This window comes from Panthera leo, chromosome B2 (genome assembly GCF_018350215.1).
Source record: "Panthera leo isolate Ple1 chromosome B2, P.leo_Ple1_pat1.1, whole genome shotgun sequence".
NCBI lineage: Eukaryota > Metazoa > Chordata > Mammalia > Carnivora > Felidae > Panthera > Panthera leo.
Window position 1 is genome coordinate 95,620,065 of NC_056683.1, and position 17,526 is coordinate 95,637,590.

Consider the following 17,526-nt stretch of genomic DNA (forward strand, 5'->3'; position numbering starts at 1 on the left):
GGCTTTAAAATCCTGGGAATCGCCAATTGATAGGATAGAACATTATATATATCTTAACTTGTCAGTAATTTTAGTGATGTAGCAAAAGGCTCCTGATAAGCAAAAAAGAGATGGCAACTTGTAATTACAGAATGACCTGAACTATGAAAGAAAAATGCATTTTTAAAAAGTCTTGAAGTTAATATGCCAAAATGTTAACAGTGTTTGCCTCAGGTGGTAGAATATTTTGTTTCTTCTTCATATTTTTCTACGTTTTAGAAATTCTCTGAGACAGTCGTGTCTTACTTTTGTGTAACCAGGGGCAAGTAAAGTTGAAAAGTATACACTTAAAAACAGATTCCAGATATAATTAGAGATACATCATTTTTCTAAAGAAAATTCCATTTAAATTCCAGGGCTTTAGGATCAGATACAGGAGGATCGACCAGAAATCCAGCTGCCCACTGTGGGATTGTTGGTTTCAAACCAAGCTATGGCTTAGTTTCTCGTCATGGTCTCATTCCCCTGGTGAATTCCATGGATGTGCCTGGAATCTTAACCAGATGTGTGGATGATGCAGCAACTGTGTTGGGTATTTATATGATTCCATAGAATTTCAAAACATTATAAATTTCACTGTAAAAACAATATGTCTATCATTCCTAAGTATTTTTCCTCACAGGTGTGCTGGCTGGGCATGACCCCAAAGATTCTACCACAATACAAGATCCTGGTAAACCATTTATGCTTTCCAGCTTGACAGATGTGAGCAAACTATGTATTGGAATTCCGAAGGTATCTCTTCCCTTTCATTAGTTCACAGAAATCCTGTCAGGTCAAATACAAAGCCCAGGCCTAGGCAACAGACTGGTTGGGGTTGAATCCTGCTTATGCCACTTTTGTTAGCTATGTAACCTGAGCACGTGACTTAATCTAAGTTCAATTTCCTGATCTACAAAATGGGGATAATGTTTTTGATCTCAGAGAATAGTAAGGTTTCAATTTGGTAACATCGTTGGGATATAATATACAGCATGGTGACTATAGTTAGTAATACCATACTGCTTCTTTGAAAATTACTATGCGAATAGATCTTAAGGTTCTTATCACAAGGGAAAAAAATTCTTTACTGTGACAGGTATTAACTTAGACTTATTGTGGTTATCATTTCTCAACATATACAAATATTGAATCAAACATTAAAACTCTCATAATGTTGTGTATCAGTTATACCTCAATAAAAAAAAACTAATGATGCTAAGCAGGGGTCTATAAACTTTTTCTGTAAAAGGTCAGTTAGTAAATATTTGAGGCTTTGTGGTCCATGCAGTCTGTATTGTAACTATTTAACTCTGCCACTGTAGTGTGAAAGCAGCCATAGACCATATGTAAATGAAAGAGTGTGGCTGTGCTCTAATAAAACTTTATTTTCAAAAATACCTGGCAGGGTGCTCGTGTGGTTCAGTCAGTTAAGCATCTGACTTCGGGTCGGGTGTGATCTCATGGTTTGTGAGTTCAAGCTCTGCATTGGGCTCTCAGCACAGAACCCACTTTGCACCCTTTCCCCCTCTCTCTCCACCCTTCCCTCTTATTTTTCTCTCTCAAAAATAAAATTTAAAAAAACCATAAAAAAATATATCTAGCAAGTTATATATGGCTCATAGACCATAGTCTGCTAATTCCTAATGTAAAGGACATAGCCCAGAACCATTCCTTACATAGTAAAATCTTAATAAATATAATACTAATAATGATAGTAAAGAAGGTAACATTTATTCCTTTACTATTTTATTACAGTAGCAATTGAGTAATTCATATATGAAAGTAAATACATTAAATTATTGACCTTTAAAAATATTTTAATTTTAAGCTTACCAACAATTTTTTGGATAATTTTTTATTGTGGGACACTGTCTTATGCATTGTAAGACGTTTAGCAACATTATTGGCCTTTACCCTTAGAGGTACCACTCCCACCACAGCATAACCCTACAAACAAAAATGTCCGCAGACATTACCAAATGTCCCCTGGTTGAGAGAAAGGGGATAAAATTGTCCCCAAGTTGACACCAAGTTGAGAGAAATACTTTCTTTAAAATTTTCAGTTAAGATCATAGCTATGCCTTCTTTTAAAGATTTAGAAAAGAGTACAGAACTATTTTAGAATCGTATATCCTCTACTTACCCACTATGTAACTTTAGGAAAATTGTTTTGTCTCACTATTTTTCATTAATAAAATGAAGGGTGATAATAACCTATATCATGGGATTGTTAAAAGCATTAAATGGGAGAACCTTTCCACTTATTTTTTATTAATGTTTATTTATTTTGACAGAAAAAGAGCACAAGCAGGGGAGGGGCAGAGAGAAAGAGAAAGGGAGAGAGAGAAAAATCCCAAGCAGGCCTCACACTGTCAACGCAAAGCCTGACACAGGGCTCGAACTCATGAACCGTGAGATCCTGACCTGAACTGAAGGCAGACGCTTAACTGACTGGGCCACCCAGGTGCCCCAAATGAGAGAACCTTTGAAAGGCATCTAGCAGAGTATCTGATAATGAACATTTAGCAAATATAGCTTCTCCAACTAGTTCTCTAATCTTTAATATTGTCATATCCAGCTTATAAGTAACTAGTACAGTGCTTGCCATGCCATAAACACCCCTAAATTAGTTCAGTCTTTCTAGCTACCTATCAGGAATTCAATCAGATTTTCTAATGTATTGCCAAAGGTCCCGAAGAACATATTTTTATAAAACCATGTATACAGATGTTCTAATTTCTGTATCTTGACTTTTTCCAATAAGGAATATCTTGTACCAGAATTATCAAGTGAAGTGCGATCTTTTTGGTCCAAAGCTGCTAACCTCTTTGAGTCTGAGGGGGCGAAAGTAATTGAAGTGTCCCTGCCCCACACCAGTTATTCAATTGTCTGCTACCATGTATTGTGTACATCAGAAGTGGCATCAAATATGGCAAGATTTGACGGGCTAGAATATGGTAAGATGGCTGTGTCTGGGTTTTTTAAAATAGTTGCCTCAAATATTTGACAGTTTTACTTGTAGGGATAAGAAACTTATTCCCCGAGATAATGTTAATGATTTAGACAAGTAAACCAGTGAATCCTCTTGCCTTTGTCATTTAACCTTCTGCTTACCGTATTCCTTGTACATATCTCCGTATGTTTGGCTTCCCTCTCTGAACTGTGGATATTTTAAAGAAACAGTATCTTATCTTTGTACTCTCAGTCTGTCAAATGTAGTGCCTGGCACATGGCAGGAGTTCAGTAGTTGGATGGATGGATGGATGGATGGATGGATGGATGGATGAGGGAGTGAACAAATGTTTCCCTGTTGGTTATTTTCTCCTCTCGACTTGATCCCTGACTGGTTAGGCACAAGGCAGATAAAGAAGAGGAGCCACTAAGGACAGTCTTCCAAAAGTTTAGTATTGGTCACAAATGTGAATCTACGCTTGCTTTTCAGCCAGAACTTGACTTCCTTTTCAAGTGATGTTTACCTCTGTTTTGTTTTCAGGTCACAGGTGTGACATTGATGTGTCTACTGAAGCCATGTATGCTGCAACCAGGCGAGAAGGGTTTAATGATGTGGTGAGAGGAAGGATTCTTGCAGGAAACTTTTTCTTACTAAAAGAGTAAGTAATTAAGAATTTCCTCCATTCTTGAAAACTCAGGAGTAAACTCATAATATGTCTATCAGGTATTACAAGTTGAGATATGCGCTAAAGAAGCAAAATTCTTATGCTTTGAATTAGAAATCACAGTTAAAGGCCTGCTTATAGTACTTTTGGTTCCTGGTTATTCAAACGCAAAAAAAAACATTGACACTTTAGCTAAATGATTAGTACAAAACTAGGTAGGAAGCCCTAAAGAATTTTAGCTTCATTAAATGTCCCCTATTATTGCCACCTTGGCTTATTGTTGTTAGACACTTAAACAAGAAGTTACATTGGTATATCTCGAAAAATTGAGTAAATCAACTTGGTTTTCCCTTACATTATGTATCTCTTTGCTCCAAGAAAGAATTCTAAATTACTGGGGCTCCTACTGAGATTGTCTTCAATATAAGTTTATTCATCATCTCATAAATAGGATTCATCTTGCATACCACCAAGTCTGTCTATAAGAGGACACTTTCTTGTGAAAAAACAAGAATGATTGTTGTAATAAATACTTCTAGAGTTTTTCTACATGCCCTTAAGAACAGAAAGCATTTTGTTGTCTATGTATCCCTTCAGGGCCTATGCTTAGGATTACTTTTTCCAAAAATATTATTTGAACAGCCATGATGAAAAACAGTATGGAAGTCTCCCAAAAAATTAAAAATAGAACTACCAGATGATTCAGCAATCCTACTTCTGAGTGTGAATCCAAAGGAAATGAAATCACTCAGAGGAAATGAAATGCCTCAGAGCATTATTCACAATAGCTAAGACATGGAACTAACCTAAGTGTCTATCATCAGAAGGATGGATAAAAAAAATATGTGGTGTGTTTATATCCAATGGAGTATTATTTAGCCATTAAAAAGAAGGAAAACTTGCCATTTGTGACAACATGGGTGTATGGTGAGGTCATTATCCTAAGTGAAACAAGTCAGAGAAAGACAAATACTATATGATCTCACATATACATAGAATCTAAAAAAAAAAGCCAAACTCCTAGAAACAGAAAGTAGAATTGTGGTTGCCTGGGTCTGGGCCTAGGGGAAATGGGGAGATGTTAGTCAAGGGTACAAACTTGAAGTGATAAGATGAATAAGTTCCGGAGATATAATAACACAGCATAGTTATTATAGTTAACAGTACTGTATTATGTCTTTGAAAATTGCTAAGAGAATAGATCTTAGATGTTATTACCACACAGACACACACACACACACACACACACACACACGTTGTAATTATGTAAGGTGATAGATGTGTTAACTAACCTTATTGTGGAAATCATTTCACAATATATACATATATCCAATTATCATATTGTACACCTTAAAAATACATAATTTTAATATGTCAACTACATCTCAAAGCTGAAAACAAAAAAAACAAAAAAAACAAACAAACAAAAAAAGCTGAAAACAAAAAAAAAACCTAAAGATGTTTGATTATGTTCCATGTTAAAAGACCCTTTTCCTGCAAATCAAAACTACAATGTGATATTACCTCACAGTTATCAGAATGGATAAAATACAAGAGACAACAGCTGTTGGTGAGGATGTAGAGAAAAAAGAACCCTCTTACCCCATTGCTGGGAGTGCAAACTGATGCAGCCACTCTGGAAAACAGTATGGAGTTTGCTCAAAAAGTTAAAAATAGAACTACCCTACTATCCAGCAATTGTACTACTAGGTATTTACCCAAAGAATACTGAAATACTAATTCAAAAGGATACACATCCCCCTATGTTTACAGCAGTGCTATTTACAATAGCCAAGATATGGAAGCAGCTCAAGTTTCCATCAGTTGATAAATGGATAAGGAAGATGTGATACACACACACACACACACACACACACACACCGTGGAATATTATTTAGTTATAAAAAATAATGAAATCTTGCCATTTGCCACAAGATAGATGGAGTTAGAGAGTATAATGTTATGTGAAAATCAGTCAGAGAAAGCCAAATACCCTATGATTTCACTCTTATGTGGAATTTAAGAAACAAAACAAATGAGCAAGGGTGGGGGGAAAGATAGACAAACCAAGAAACAGATTCTTAACTATAGAAAATGAACTGATGGTTACCAGAGGGAGGTAAGTGGAGTGATGGATAAATTAGGTGATGGGGATTAAAGAGTGCACTTGTCGTGATGAGCATCAGGTGATTTATGTAAGTGTTGAATCACTGTATTGTACACCTGAAATTAATATAATACTGTATGGTAATTAACTGGAATTAAAATAAAAACTTAAAAAAAACACAAAAATAAAAGACTCTTTTCCATATTGACCAGATGATTGTAATGATTTGGGAGTAGGAAAAGAAAGTGAAATACTGCTGAGAAATTTTCTAAGCAAAGACTTTTATGAAGCTGAAGATGTTACATTTGGCACTAACTGATGAAACTCAAATTGTAAATCTCAGGGCACAAGTTGATAGACTGTATAGATCACTGTAACAGCATGAAAAGAAACTGATGGAGAGGAGTCTGAAAGCTTCTTCCATGGTCACCAGTTGGGACAAAAGGACGTGAGAATTTCTGCTGGTATCCCTGTCTTTTGAGTTCAGGCATTTAAGTCACCTTTTTTGTTTTGAGGGGTTTTGTTTGCTTGTTCATTTGTTTTGTGAGGGAAAGATGGACATGAGTGATAGGAAAAATGGAATTTGGGTGTACTTTTTTTAATCTTTAAAAGTCAGTTTATGTGCCAGGAACTATAACAATTCCTAACATTTTTTTTTTTTCTTCATGTGGTAACTCAGTTTACAGTTTTGTCATTCTTCTACTACCTTGTGTTCAAAATCACACATTTATTGAATTAGGAATCCATGGTTTATTTTTAATGAAAATAATTATTTACATTTGAACCCCATTTAAATCTGCTTTTCTTTTCTATTTGTCTTCAAATTGTCCTGTTCTTTTAACCTCTTTTCCTGCCTTCTTTTATTTTTCTTTAAGTAATAACTTTTTTCTCAAAGAGATTTAAAACAAGGAAAAAAAGAGTCATTGATATTTGCCAAATATTTACTATTTCTGGTGTTTTTTATTCCTTTGTGTGGATCCAAATATCCATCTGATGTAATTTTCTTTCTGCCTAAAGAACCTTAATATTTCTTGTAGTACAATCCTGCTAGCAAGGAGTTCTTTCAGCTTTTGTTTATATGTAAAAGTCTTTACTTTACCTTTAATTTTGATAGATATTTTCTCTGAGTATAAAATTCTAGATTGATAGTTTTTCTTTCAGTACCTAAAAGATCTTGTTCTGTTGTCTCTTGACTTGCATAGTTTCTCAGAAGTCTGTAGTCAGTCTTATCTTTATTCCTTTGTGTATAACCTTTTCCCCTCCTACCTGTGGGTGATTTTATCATTAGTTTTCAGGAATTTGACTGTGATGTCCGTTGGTATGGTTTTCTGCATATTTCTTCTTGTTTAGGGGTTTGTTTAGCTTCTTGGATCAGCTTCTTGGGTTTATAGTTTTAATCAAACTTGGAAAAATTTTGGCCATTATATGTTAAAATATTTTTTCTGCTCTCCCCCTTTTCTGGGACTCCATTTATATGTGTGTTAATTTGTTTGACGTCATCCAAGAGCACTAATGGCTCCATCCTAGTTTCTTTCTCTCTTTTTTAGTCTTTGCGCTTCTTTTTGTTTTGTTTTTTTTTATTTTTTAAAAAGTGTTTATTTTGAGAGAGAGTGTGTGTTGGAAGGGCAGAGGTGGGGGACAGAGACAGAGGATCTGAAGCTGGCTCTGCACTGACAGCAGAGAGCCTGACACAGGGCTTGAACTCATGAACCCTGAGATCATGACCTGAACCGAAGTCTGATGTTTAACCAACTGAGCCACCCAGGCACCCCAGCATGCTTCTTTTTGTATAGTTTCTATTCATATCTTCAGAATCACTGATCATCTGCTGTCACATCCAGTGTTGTTTTTATATTTTGTATTTTTCATTCCTAGAACTTCCAAGTAGGTTTTATTTCTTCAATTCCTTCATCATTTCATGTTTTCTTCTATCTTCTTGAACATATGAACATATTTACAGTAGCTGCTTTAATGTTCTCATCTGCTAATTCCAACATTTCTGTCATTTCTGGATGTCTTTATATTGATTGCTTTTTACCCCCTAGTTTTTGGGTCTTATTTTCTGCTTTTTAGCATGACTGGGCATTGTGACTTTTACCTTGTCATTTGCTGGATTTTTGTTGTATTCCTTTAAACAGTGTTGGGCTTTGTTCTGGGATGTAGTTATTTCGAATCTGTTGGATCCTTTCAGGACTTCCTTTTAAAAATGCTTTGCTAGGATGAGTCCAAAATGGCCTTTAGTTTAGGTTAATTTACCTCTACTGTAGGCAATACCCTTGAAGCTTCTGCCAGATGCCTCATGTATTATGAAGTCTTTCCACTTTGGCTCTTAGGAACACACACTATTTCTAGCCCTATATGAGCTCTTGGAATTGTTTGATTTTTCAGTGGTTCTTTCCCCAGCTTGAGAATTTCATCTCCTACAAGCACAGATCAGTACTCAGCCTAAGACTGGAGGGCTCACTGCAGATCTCTTGAGCCCTCTCTGTGTGCTACTTTTCCTATTCAGTACTCTTCCCTACACGTTCCAGTTGTCTTGGCCTCCCTGAACTTCCAATCTTGGTCTCTTTAACTTTCTGACAACTGCCCCCTGAAACTTGCATAGGTTCCTCCCGTTTGAACTGAAGCCTGCAAACTGCCTCCAGGCAGTTCTGAACTCCCTCTCTTGAATGCCTGTTGTGTAGTATCTGAAAATGGTTGCTTTATTTTGCCTAGTTTTCTTTCTTTTTTAATTTTTTTTTAACGTTTATTCATTTTTTGATAGACACAGAGCATGAGCAGGGGAGGGGCAGAGAGAGAGAGGGAGACACAGAATCCGAAGCCAGCTCCAGGCTCTGAGCTGTCAGCACAGAACCCCACACAGGGTTCAAACTCATGAGCCGTGAGATCATGACCTGAGTTGAAAGTGGATTAGGGTCTATTTCTAGACCCTAATATTTATAAATATAATCCCCCCCCCACAAATGTTGGGATCCTCAATTTTTAAAAACTTGTGGTTTTTTTTAATGTTTATTTATTTTTGAGAGAGAGAGAGAGACAGAGACAGAGCATGAGTGGGGGAGGGGCAGAGAGAGAGTGAGACACAGAATCCGAAGCAGGCTCCAGGCTCTGAGCTGTCAGCACAGAGCCCGACGCAGGGCTAGAACTCATGGACCGTGAGATCATGACGTGAGCTGAAGTCAGATGCTAACCAACTGAGCCACCCAGGTGCCCCTTGCCTAGTTTTCTAATTGTTTATTATGGCAGGGTAAATTGTATCCCTGTTACTCTATCATTAATGGAAGCAGAAGTTCTGCTTTTGAACCATATTTAAAGTAGGAAAAAGTTTAATAGAAAACAAAAAATGTTTTATAAAATTGAGGTTTGGGGGATGCTATTAATGACATTATTTAAGCCATCAAGTGTTATTATTGTACAAATTATAGGTGATACTTGCATTTATCTCCCTATAGACCCTGTGGTCCAATGATAGTAAGGGCATTTGATATTTCTATAGGATTGGTTTTTAAAAAATTTTTTTTAACATTTTTATTTATTTTTGAGAGAGAGAGTGTGAGCAGGGGAGGGGCAGAGAGAGAGAGAGAGAGAGAGAGAGAGAGACATAGAATCTGAAGCAGGCTCCAGGCTATGAGCTGTCAGTACAGAGCCCAACGTGGGGCTCAAACCCACCAACTGTGAGATTATGATCTGAGCCGAAGTCGCATGCTCAACTGACTGAGCCACCCAGGTGCCCCTATAGGATTCTTATAGCACATTTTTGTCTTTATTGTATTTGGTCCTCAGTAAGACTGGAGTAGTTGTATACATTTTTACAGGTGAGAAAACTGAAGTTTAAAAATGGTACTTTTGCCAGCCTTTCTTAATTCACTACAGGAGGATCTAAAGAGTGCTTTATTTTTCCCTTTCTTTGCGTGATTGACTAATAGTCACTTTTGTAGCTGGCTAATTCTTAATCTTTTCAGTAGAGTAAGCATCTTTTCATGAATTTCAGATTCCCATTCTGGGGGGTGTTCCTCTCCATAAAATACAGAATTGCAGACACTCCAGTTTATCTTTCCAGAGCCTGTCTCCTTGTGTCTAATTATGATGGCATATTAGAATTTTGAAAAATTTCAAATTCTTATAATAATCAGTTATCATTATACTACAGGTGAAATAAGACATTTTAATGAAGGGAAAATTCAAATAAGCCTCCAAAGACCTAAGTTCTGGTCTTTCCTTTACCACCACCAATCCATGTGATCTTTGGAAAAGTCATCTGACTGCTACGCACTTGATTTTTTTTTTTTTTCACCTGAAAATAAATGTTCTCGTTTAATGATGTCCATGGAAGTGTTAATATTTTGTGATTAGATGTGTAGAATTGTATCTAGCAGTGAATTCTGATTAAGCTCCTGATACAGATTTTTAGAATAACAGCACACTTGAACAAAAATCATTTTTGTGTGTTGTTAGGGATCTCAGTGGTGCCTGCTTATAAAGGTCAAGAATCCAGTCACTGTTTAACGAACCTTATACATGAAAATTGATTCAAAGAAATAACAAAAAAAAAAATCCTTAAAATATCATCTATTCTTTTTCCACAGAAACTATGCAAATTATTTCATCAAAGCACAGAAAGTGAGACGGCTCATTGCTAATGATTTTGTGAATGTTTTTAACTCTGGAGTGGATGTCTTGCTGACCCCCACCACCTTGAGTGAGGCGGTGCCATACCTGGAGTTCATTAAAGAGGACAACAGGACGCGAAGCGCCCAGGATGATATTTTTACACAGGCTGTAAATATGGCAGGTGAGGATCCTTTAGGAATGTTCTGGTTTTCTTTAAGTTTTTAGACTGGCATCTGGTCTTTAACTTAGATTCTAACTACATTGTTCTCTGAAGGCAACAGCTTGTCCTTCTAGAATGTTTAGGGGTGCATGTATGTGTGTATGTGTGTGGTGTGTGTAATGTCTAGGCATGCATGCACTTGCACCCACCATGCACACGCATATTCAGAATCAGTCCCCTTAATAGCATAATTTTAACTTTACTTTGGAAATTTTCAAACCTGCGGAAAAGTTGAAAGAATGGTATAATGAGTACCCATATGTCCTTTGCCTGGATTCATTCATTTTGCCTCATTTAATTTCTCCTTCCTCTCTTTCTCTCTGTACACACACACACACACACACACTTTTTTTTAGCTGAATAATTTGAAAGAAAGTTTCAACATCATGATACTTCACCCCTAAATACTTTAGCATAAATCTTCTAAAAATACAAACATTCTCCTGCATAACCACAATTTCGTTATCATATCTAGGAAAACTAACATGAATATAATAATATTCCAAACAGTCCATATTTACATTTTCTCAATTGTACCAAAAATGTCTTTTATAAAATTGTTTTTTCCCCTGATATATTACATTTGCTTATCTAGCAAATGTAATCTAAAACAATCTAGAACAATCCCCTAGTTCTCTATGTTTTTGGTGGGTTTTTTTTGTTGTTGTTGTTGTTTTTTAGGGCTACATCAGACAGTGTTATAATTTTTGTTTTAGTCATCAAACATAATGTAGAAAACTCAAGAAAAGGAAAGCCTGTTCTATTTCCCCATACTTTTATCTACTATGTTCATTTCTCACTGGCATATAGAGTCTTTATTTTATCATATCCTTTTTGTTTAAATTCCTTTAGCTCTTCTAGGGTAGGTCTGCTGGCAACTAATTCTCTTCACTTTCTTTCTAAGAATGTCTTGGTTTCCTTTCATGTTTAAAGGTTATGTTCACTGGATATAGGATTTGGGGTTGACATTTCTTTAGCACTTAAAAAATGTTATGCTACTTTCTTCTGGTCTGCATAGTTTCTGATAAGAAATCCCCCACCTTCTAAATTTTTTTTTTAATTGACATTGACTGTTTTTGAAGAGTCTAGTGCACTTGCCCTATAGTATGTCCCATCCATAATCTGGTTTTGTCAGATTGCTTCCTCATGATTCGGTTGAGTCAAACAACTGTTGCAGAAATACTATATACTCTTCATGTCAGGAAACAGTTCATGTCAGTTTGTTCCACTTTTAGAGACTTTAAGTTGATCCCTTGGTTAAGGAGAAAATTGCCAGATGTTTTCCTTGTAAAGTACATTGTTCCTTTTATCAATTATAACCAATTGGGGAGCTGATACTTTGAGATTGTGTGAACATCCTATTCCCCAACAATCTTTTTTTTTTTTTTAAGTTTATTTATTTTGAGAGAGAGAGCGAGCAAGCATGAGCAGGGGAGGGGCAGAGAGAGAGAGAATCCCAAGCAGGCTCAATGCACGGAGCCCCATGGGGGCCTCAATCTCACGAACCACTCATGACCTGAGCCAAAATTAAGAGTCAGCACTTAACCGACTGAGCCACCCAGGTGCCCCAATAATGTTGAACCCAGTTTTAGATCTGTTGATGATCCTTGCCTAAATTATTTGTTAGAGAATTACAAAATGTTGATTTTTCTGTTTCTATATATATTAGCTGGCAGTCTTCTCTAAGGAATAGCTTTCCCTTTTTTTCAATTCAATGTATTGTAAACAGTTACTGTCATTATGGGTTTTGATGTTCAAATTGTCCCAAATTTGGCCAACAAGAGCCCTTTCAAGTTGCATATATCCTTTAGACCTATCCCCATTAATTTCTAAAAACTTCCTTATTTTATGGCATAACAAGATATCCCAGGATCTTTTACTTTCTCTGCCCCAAACCTGGAATTAAAACTACCCTGAGCTACCATTTCTCATATAACAAATTGGCCAAAATTCAAAAGTTCAACAACATACTCGATCGGTAAGGCTGTCAGGGAAAAAGCATTTTGCCAATGGGAGTTCAAAATAATACAACTTTTTTGGAGGGGAATTTGGCAATGTCTAATTACATATGCATTTATCACTTGATGAAACAATCCCTTTTCATCTGAGAAACTTTCAAGAATACTAAAAAACATGTACACAAGGTAATTCACTAGGGCATGGTATGAAATAGCTGAATACTGAAAACAACCCAGATGCCCAATCATTGAAGATAGGTGAATAAATTATGGCACAAACCACATAATGGAGTGCTATGCAGCTATAAAAAGGAATGAAGGAAGTCTTTGTGACCTGATACACAGTGATTTCCAAGATACACACACACACACACACACACACACACACACACACACACTCTCACACACGTATATACATATATATATTTTTTTTTAAATGTGTATTTTTGAGAGAGAGAGCACATGTGTGTGAGCAGGGGAAGGGCAGAGAGAGAGGGGGACTGAGGATCCAAAGCCAGCTCTGCATTGACAGCAGAGAACCTGATGTGGGGCTCAAACTCACGAACCAGAAGATCATGACCCAAGCTGAAGTCAGATGCTTAACCAACTGAGCCACTCAGGCGCCCCTCTGAGATATATTGTTAAGTGAGCAAAGGAAGGTACAGAAGCACGTATATCATACAATTTTTGTTATTTTTTTAACCTCATCTGTCTTGTACCTACGAGCACTGGGAAGCAGAAGTCTCCACTTCTTACAATGAAGAATTAATCAATTCGTGGGTTTCCTTGTTTTCTTCAGGATTGCCAGCGGTGAGTGTCCCTGTGGCGCTCTCAAACCAAGGGTTGCCAGTAGGACTACAGTTTATCGGACGTGCATTTTGTGACCAGCAGCTTCTTACAGTTGCCAAGTGGTTTGAAAAACAAGTACAGTTTCCTGTTATTCATCTTCAAGAGCTAATGGATGATTGCTCATCGGTCTTTGAAATTGAAAAGTTAGCTTCTGTTTCTCTAAAACAGTAGTGATACATATAGCATACAAATTAAAATAACTTGAAAATTTTGTAGTCTAGAGAAGTCAGATGATCTTGCTAAATTCCTATAATTTGGTTCATTGTCAACAGTCATTCCTTGGACTCACTTCTTAAAATTCTTGTGATATAGTTAATTAATTATAAATCATCTGTCAGCATTTATTAAGTATCCACTAAGTGTAAAGTACAGGATTTCTACATTAACACAAGATACATGTTCCTGAAAAATGATGCATTCTGAAAAAATGTTCATTAATAAGAACAGAGCTTAGAGTAAAAGTAAGCTTAGGGATAAACCTCTCAAAACTTGTACATCTTTGTAACCAAAGTGCTGATAAAAACTGTAATTTGTACCTCCAGAAACAACCTGAACAGCCAGGCAGACAGGTAGTTGAACATGTGGTGGAGGCTGTCCCAGGAGATGTTAAAAATGCACAAAACAATAAAATGGGAGTATTTGCTTCTGAATTCTGAACAAAGGAGGTACAAGAGGAGCTCTGAGCACTGGAGGAAGTGTAACCTGCTGGGGCCCAGAGTCATGCAGGACTGGGGGCATGCCTCTCTGGGGAAAACCACAGGTGCAGACACTCTTTATTTCTCTAAAAATAGAGCTGCAATGACTGAGAACTTTCTCCTTTTTTGCTGAAGGTGAAAATTTTACTTTTGCTCTCCCAGAACCCCATGCCAAGGAACCAGAACAACTCCACGTTGTACTGACTTCATTTTTCTATTTAACCAATCACAAATGAGCTCATTGGTGTCACAGAAATATTTGTTGTAACCTTGAGAGACCATCTTGGACTTGAAACTTGGTCGTGGATCATGACTTTAGTGGGAAACTTTCAAGATACACAAGAAATACCCAATATGAAAAACTTGTGGATAATTTGGTGAGGATGCCAAAGAGAGGAGGCCCATAGCCTCCTCCTTTACCCCAGATTCTCTGTTCCTTATGGTTTCCTTGCCCTCTTGGCTTTCTTTACAGGTGTTCTCTATTTTGAGTCCCTTGAACCCAAAGAGACATTAATGAGAATCTGTATTCAAAAATTGGGAAAATATTTATGAAAATCATAGATTTACCTGGTATAGTTTCATCATTGGATTTGTCTTTGCCAGAACACCATTGTCATCTCGTGTTGATCAGGTCTTCTAATTTGTCATTTGTATGTTACTATACATATATGTCAGAAGCTGAATTATTTTTTAATAAATTCACTTTGTTTAGTAAGGAAGAAATCTTTTCTAAATATGAATTATATGAGGGGGAAATGTAAGTGGCAGAACTTTCTGCAGAGTTACTGGAGTGTTGGCATGGTAGAAAGTTAACCTGCCTGTTACCTTTTCATTAATAGTTTTCTCTCCTCCCAGGATCCTTCCATTTCCAAATACTCAATTGGACAAACTTTATATAAAAGCCTTCGGTGCCAGGCCCACTAGTTTTCTTACAAATCTTGATTCTGAATCCCTGAAAGAGGAAGAAATTCACGAGAGACAACTGCATTATTTTATAAGAGGGAAATCCATCTTAGCTGAAGGAGCTAATATGATGTAAAAAGCAAGCAAATAATAAATCCTTGCCCTAGTCTTTTTTCAATGTGTGTATAATTTGAAATAACTTTTTTTTCAAAGAATATTTATACAGTTTCTCCTATTCCTATCTCTCTTATTCGTGTATCTCTGCTTGAGCTGCACTAATGATGTGAATCCTGAAATAAGGAAGTGAAACGTTGAGTGTTCTCACATAATTATACCCAACTAGCATGAAATAATACCTAATTTGTTTTTCTTTCTCCTCCATCTTTACCCTAAATCTAGGAGATCTCATTTTACCAAATCACTGTCTGGGAATTTAAGTGGGAAATGGTTTCTGTATCCCAGCTAATTAAACCCTGAAATTGTTAGCAGCAAAGCAATTCCGAAAGGCAAAGGTGGCTACAAGTGTAAGATGAGTTCCCTGATCAAACACAGCAAAACAAAGAACAGTTAGATTCAACAACTGAAGCATCGCTAGAGTGAAAAAATGTGATGAGATCACAAAACCTGGCACCCCAACGCCACCAAGAGCCCAGGGAGCAAGTGGGAAAGTCGCATTCCCAAGAAAATCACTTGAAACCAGGGAGGCAGAATGTTCTCTTTGGCCATTTGCTACCAGGTCATCAGGAACACAGAGGACCTTGAGCCAGCTAGAAAAGAGCATGGTTTGGAAGAGGAGCTTCTAAGAATGACAAAAAAGAAAAAAAGAATGGTGACTCCCATTAGGAAATCACCTGTACCTTCTAATGGAGAGAAGAAATACCTTTAGGATTTTAGACTGAAGGACAGTGAAGAGAGCTGGTATAGCTCAGGGATCCTGCAGACTGTGTCATACCCTGTTCCAGTCAAGGACAGGAGCAAGCTAATGGAATTTCCACCATAACTTTCATTCATTAACTACTTTTAACTCCCTCTCTTTCCGCAAACATCTGATTATCTATACCGAGGCTAAATAGGTACTGACTGTGCAAGCCTAGGCTAAAATTTGTTCATTGTGGTAAGAAGCACCAGAGAACAGTTTAAAGCAGGTTTTCCTCAGTTATTTCATAACTCAAGCAGCATGTACACTAAAACATAAACCTGAAAATTTAATAAAGTCAAATAACATGAGAAAAACCCAGCCAACATTAAATAAAAGTAATTATTGGAGGATCTCAGTAGGTTATTTTTTCATTTCTTTTTCTTCACACCTCAGTGGGATATAAGTCCAAAGGATTTTAGGCAATTTATTAAAAACATTATTACAATGGCATAAAAGTAAATAGTTGAGGAAATAAGTATGACGATGAAAGTAACGAAAAAGAATAAAACCAGGAATAAAATCAAAAATAAAAGTTCTCCTCAAGATACTTACACAGATGCTTAAAGGTATATAGTATGACATAGTGGGGAATTTTCCTGTAGGCTACCTAATGGATAAGACCACCGATTTAAAAATCAAATAAACTTGGGTTTGAACCCTATTATTGCCATTTACAAGATGTGTAACCTGTCTGAGCTTCAGTATCCTGACTTGTAAAATAGAGATGATGTTTACTCCAAGGGATGTTTGGAAGGATTAAGTTTAAATGACGCATGATGCCTTGATAGACTAAGCACTCAATAATTTGTAGCTATAAGTAAATGCGTACAATTAGGAATTTAAGTCATTTTCTTATACAGTTGACCCTTGAACAACACAGGTTTGAACTGCATGGGTCCACTTACGTGTGAATTTTTTTTTGTATAAGTACAATACAGCTCTGTACTGTACAATGTATTTTCTATTCCATGTGATTTTCTTAATAAAATTTTGTCTAGCTTCATTGTTAAGAATATAGTATATAGTGCATATAACATTAAAAAAATACATGTTAACTTTATGTTATCAGTAAGGCTGTAAGTAGTTTTGAGGGAGTCAAAAGTTACACATGGGGTCAGTGCCCGATGCCCCACATTGTGCAAGGGTCAATTGTAGATACTATCAATACATGTAGATAATACCAACACATCAATGCATGCATGGTAAACTAACGGCACATGACCAAATAACAATTTGCTGGAAACTTACACTAGAGACCAGTTCTATAGCTCCCTGATGATCTGGCTCCCTTAAGGATGGACTTTAAAATATCAGGAAGAACGAATGGCCTGCATATTTCTAAAGCAATTTCCATGAGCTTTTTTTTTTTTTATAGAGAATTGGCCAACAACGTGCAAAGAACTGAAGGTCTTCAAAAGGCCCCTGTGCTCTGCCAATCAAATGAAGAACAGTACCAACATACTCTTTTCTTTTTAATGTTTATTGATTTTTGAGAAAGAGAGGGAGAGAAAAGTGGGTGAGGGGCAGAGAGGGAGAGAGAATCCCAAGCAGGTCCTCCTGCCCCCCACTGTCAGCGCAGAGCCCAACTCTGGGCTTGAACCCACGAACCATGAGATCATGACCTGA

General features: G+C 36.7%; 1 protein-coding gene across 4 annotated transcripts in view; it reads left to right on the forward strand.

Annotated features, from left to right (window-relative positions):
* The window catches only part of QRSL1 (glutaminyl-tRNA amidotransferase subunit QRSL1), a 52,437-nt gene that overhangs the window by 16,460 nt on the left and 18,451 nt on the right, over positions 1-17,526 (forward strand). For 3 of the 4 annotated variants that reach the window (XM_042939474.1, XM_042939472.1, XM_042939473.1), the window contains exons 6-10: positions 396-571; positions 662-774; positions 2,786-2,978; positions 3,515-3,632; positions 10,332-10,537. In XM_042939474.1, coding sequence (XP_042795408.1) covers positions 396-571; positions 662-774; positions 2,786-2,978; positions 3,515-3,632; positions 10,332-10,537 — 806 coding nt within the window. Of the gene's footprint in view, positions 1-395; positions 572-661; positions 775-2,785; positions 2,979-3,514; positions 3,633-10,331; positions 10,538-13,333; positions 16,256-17,526 lie in introns of those variants that run through there. The other variant, XM_042939471.1, reaches the window with a different exon arrangement.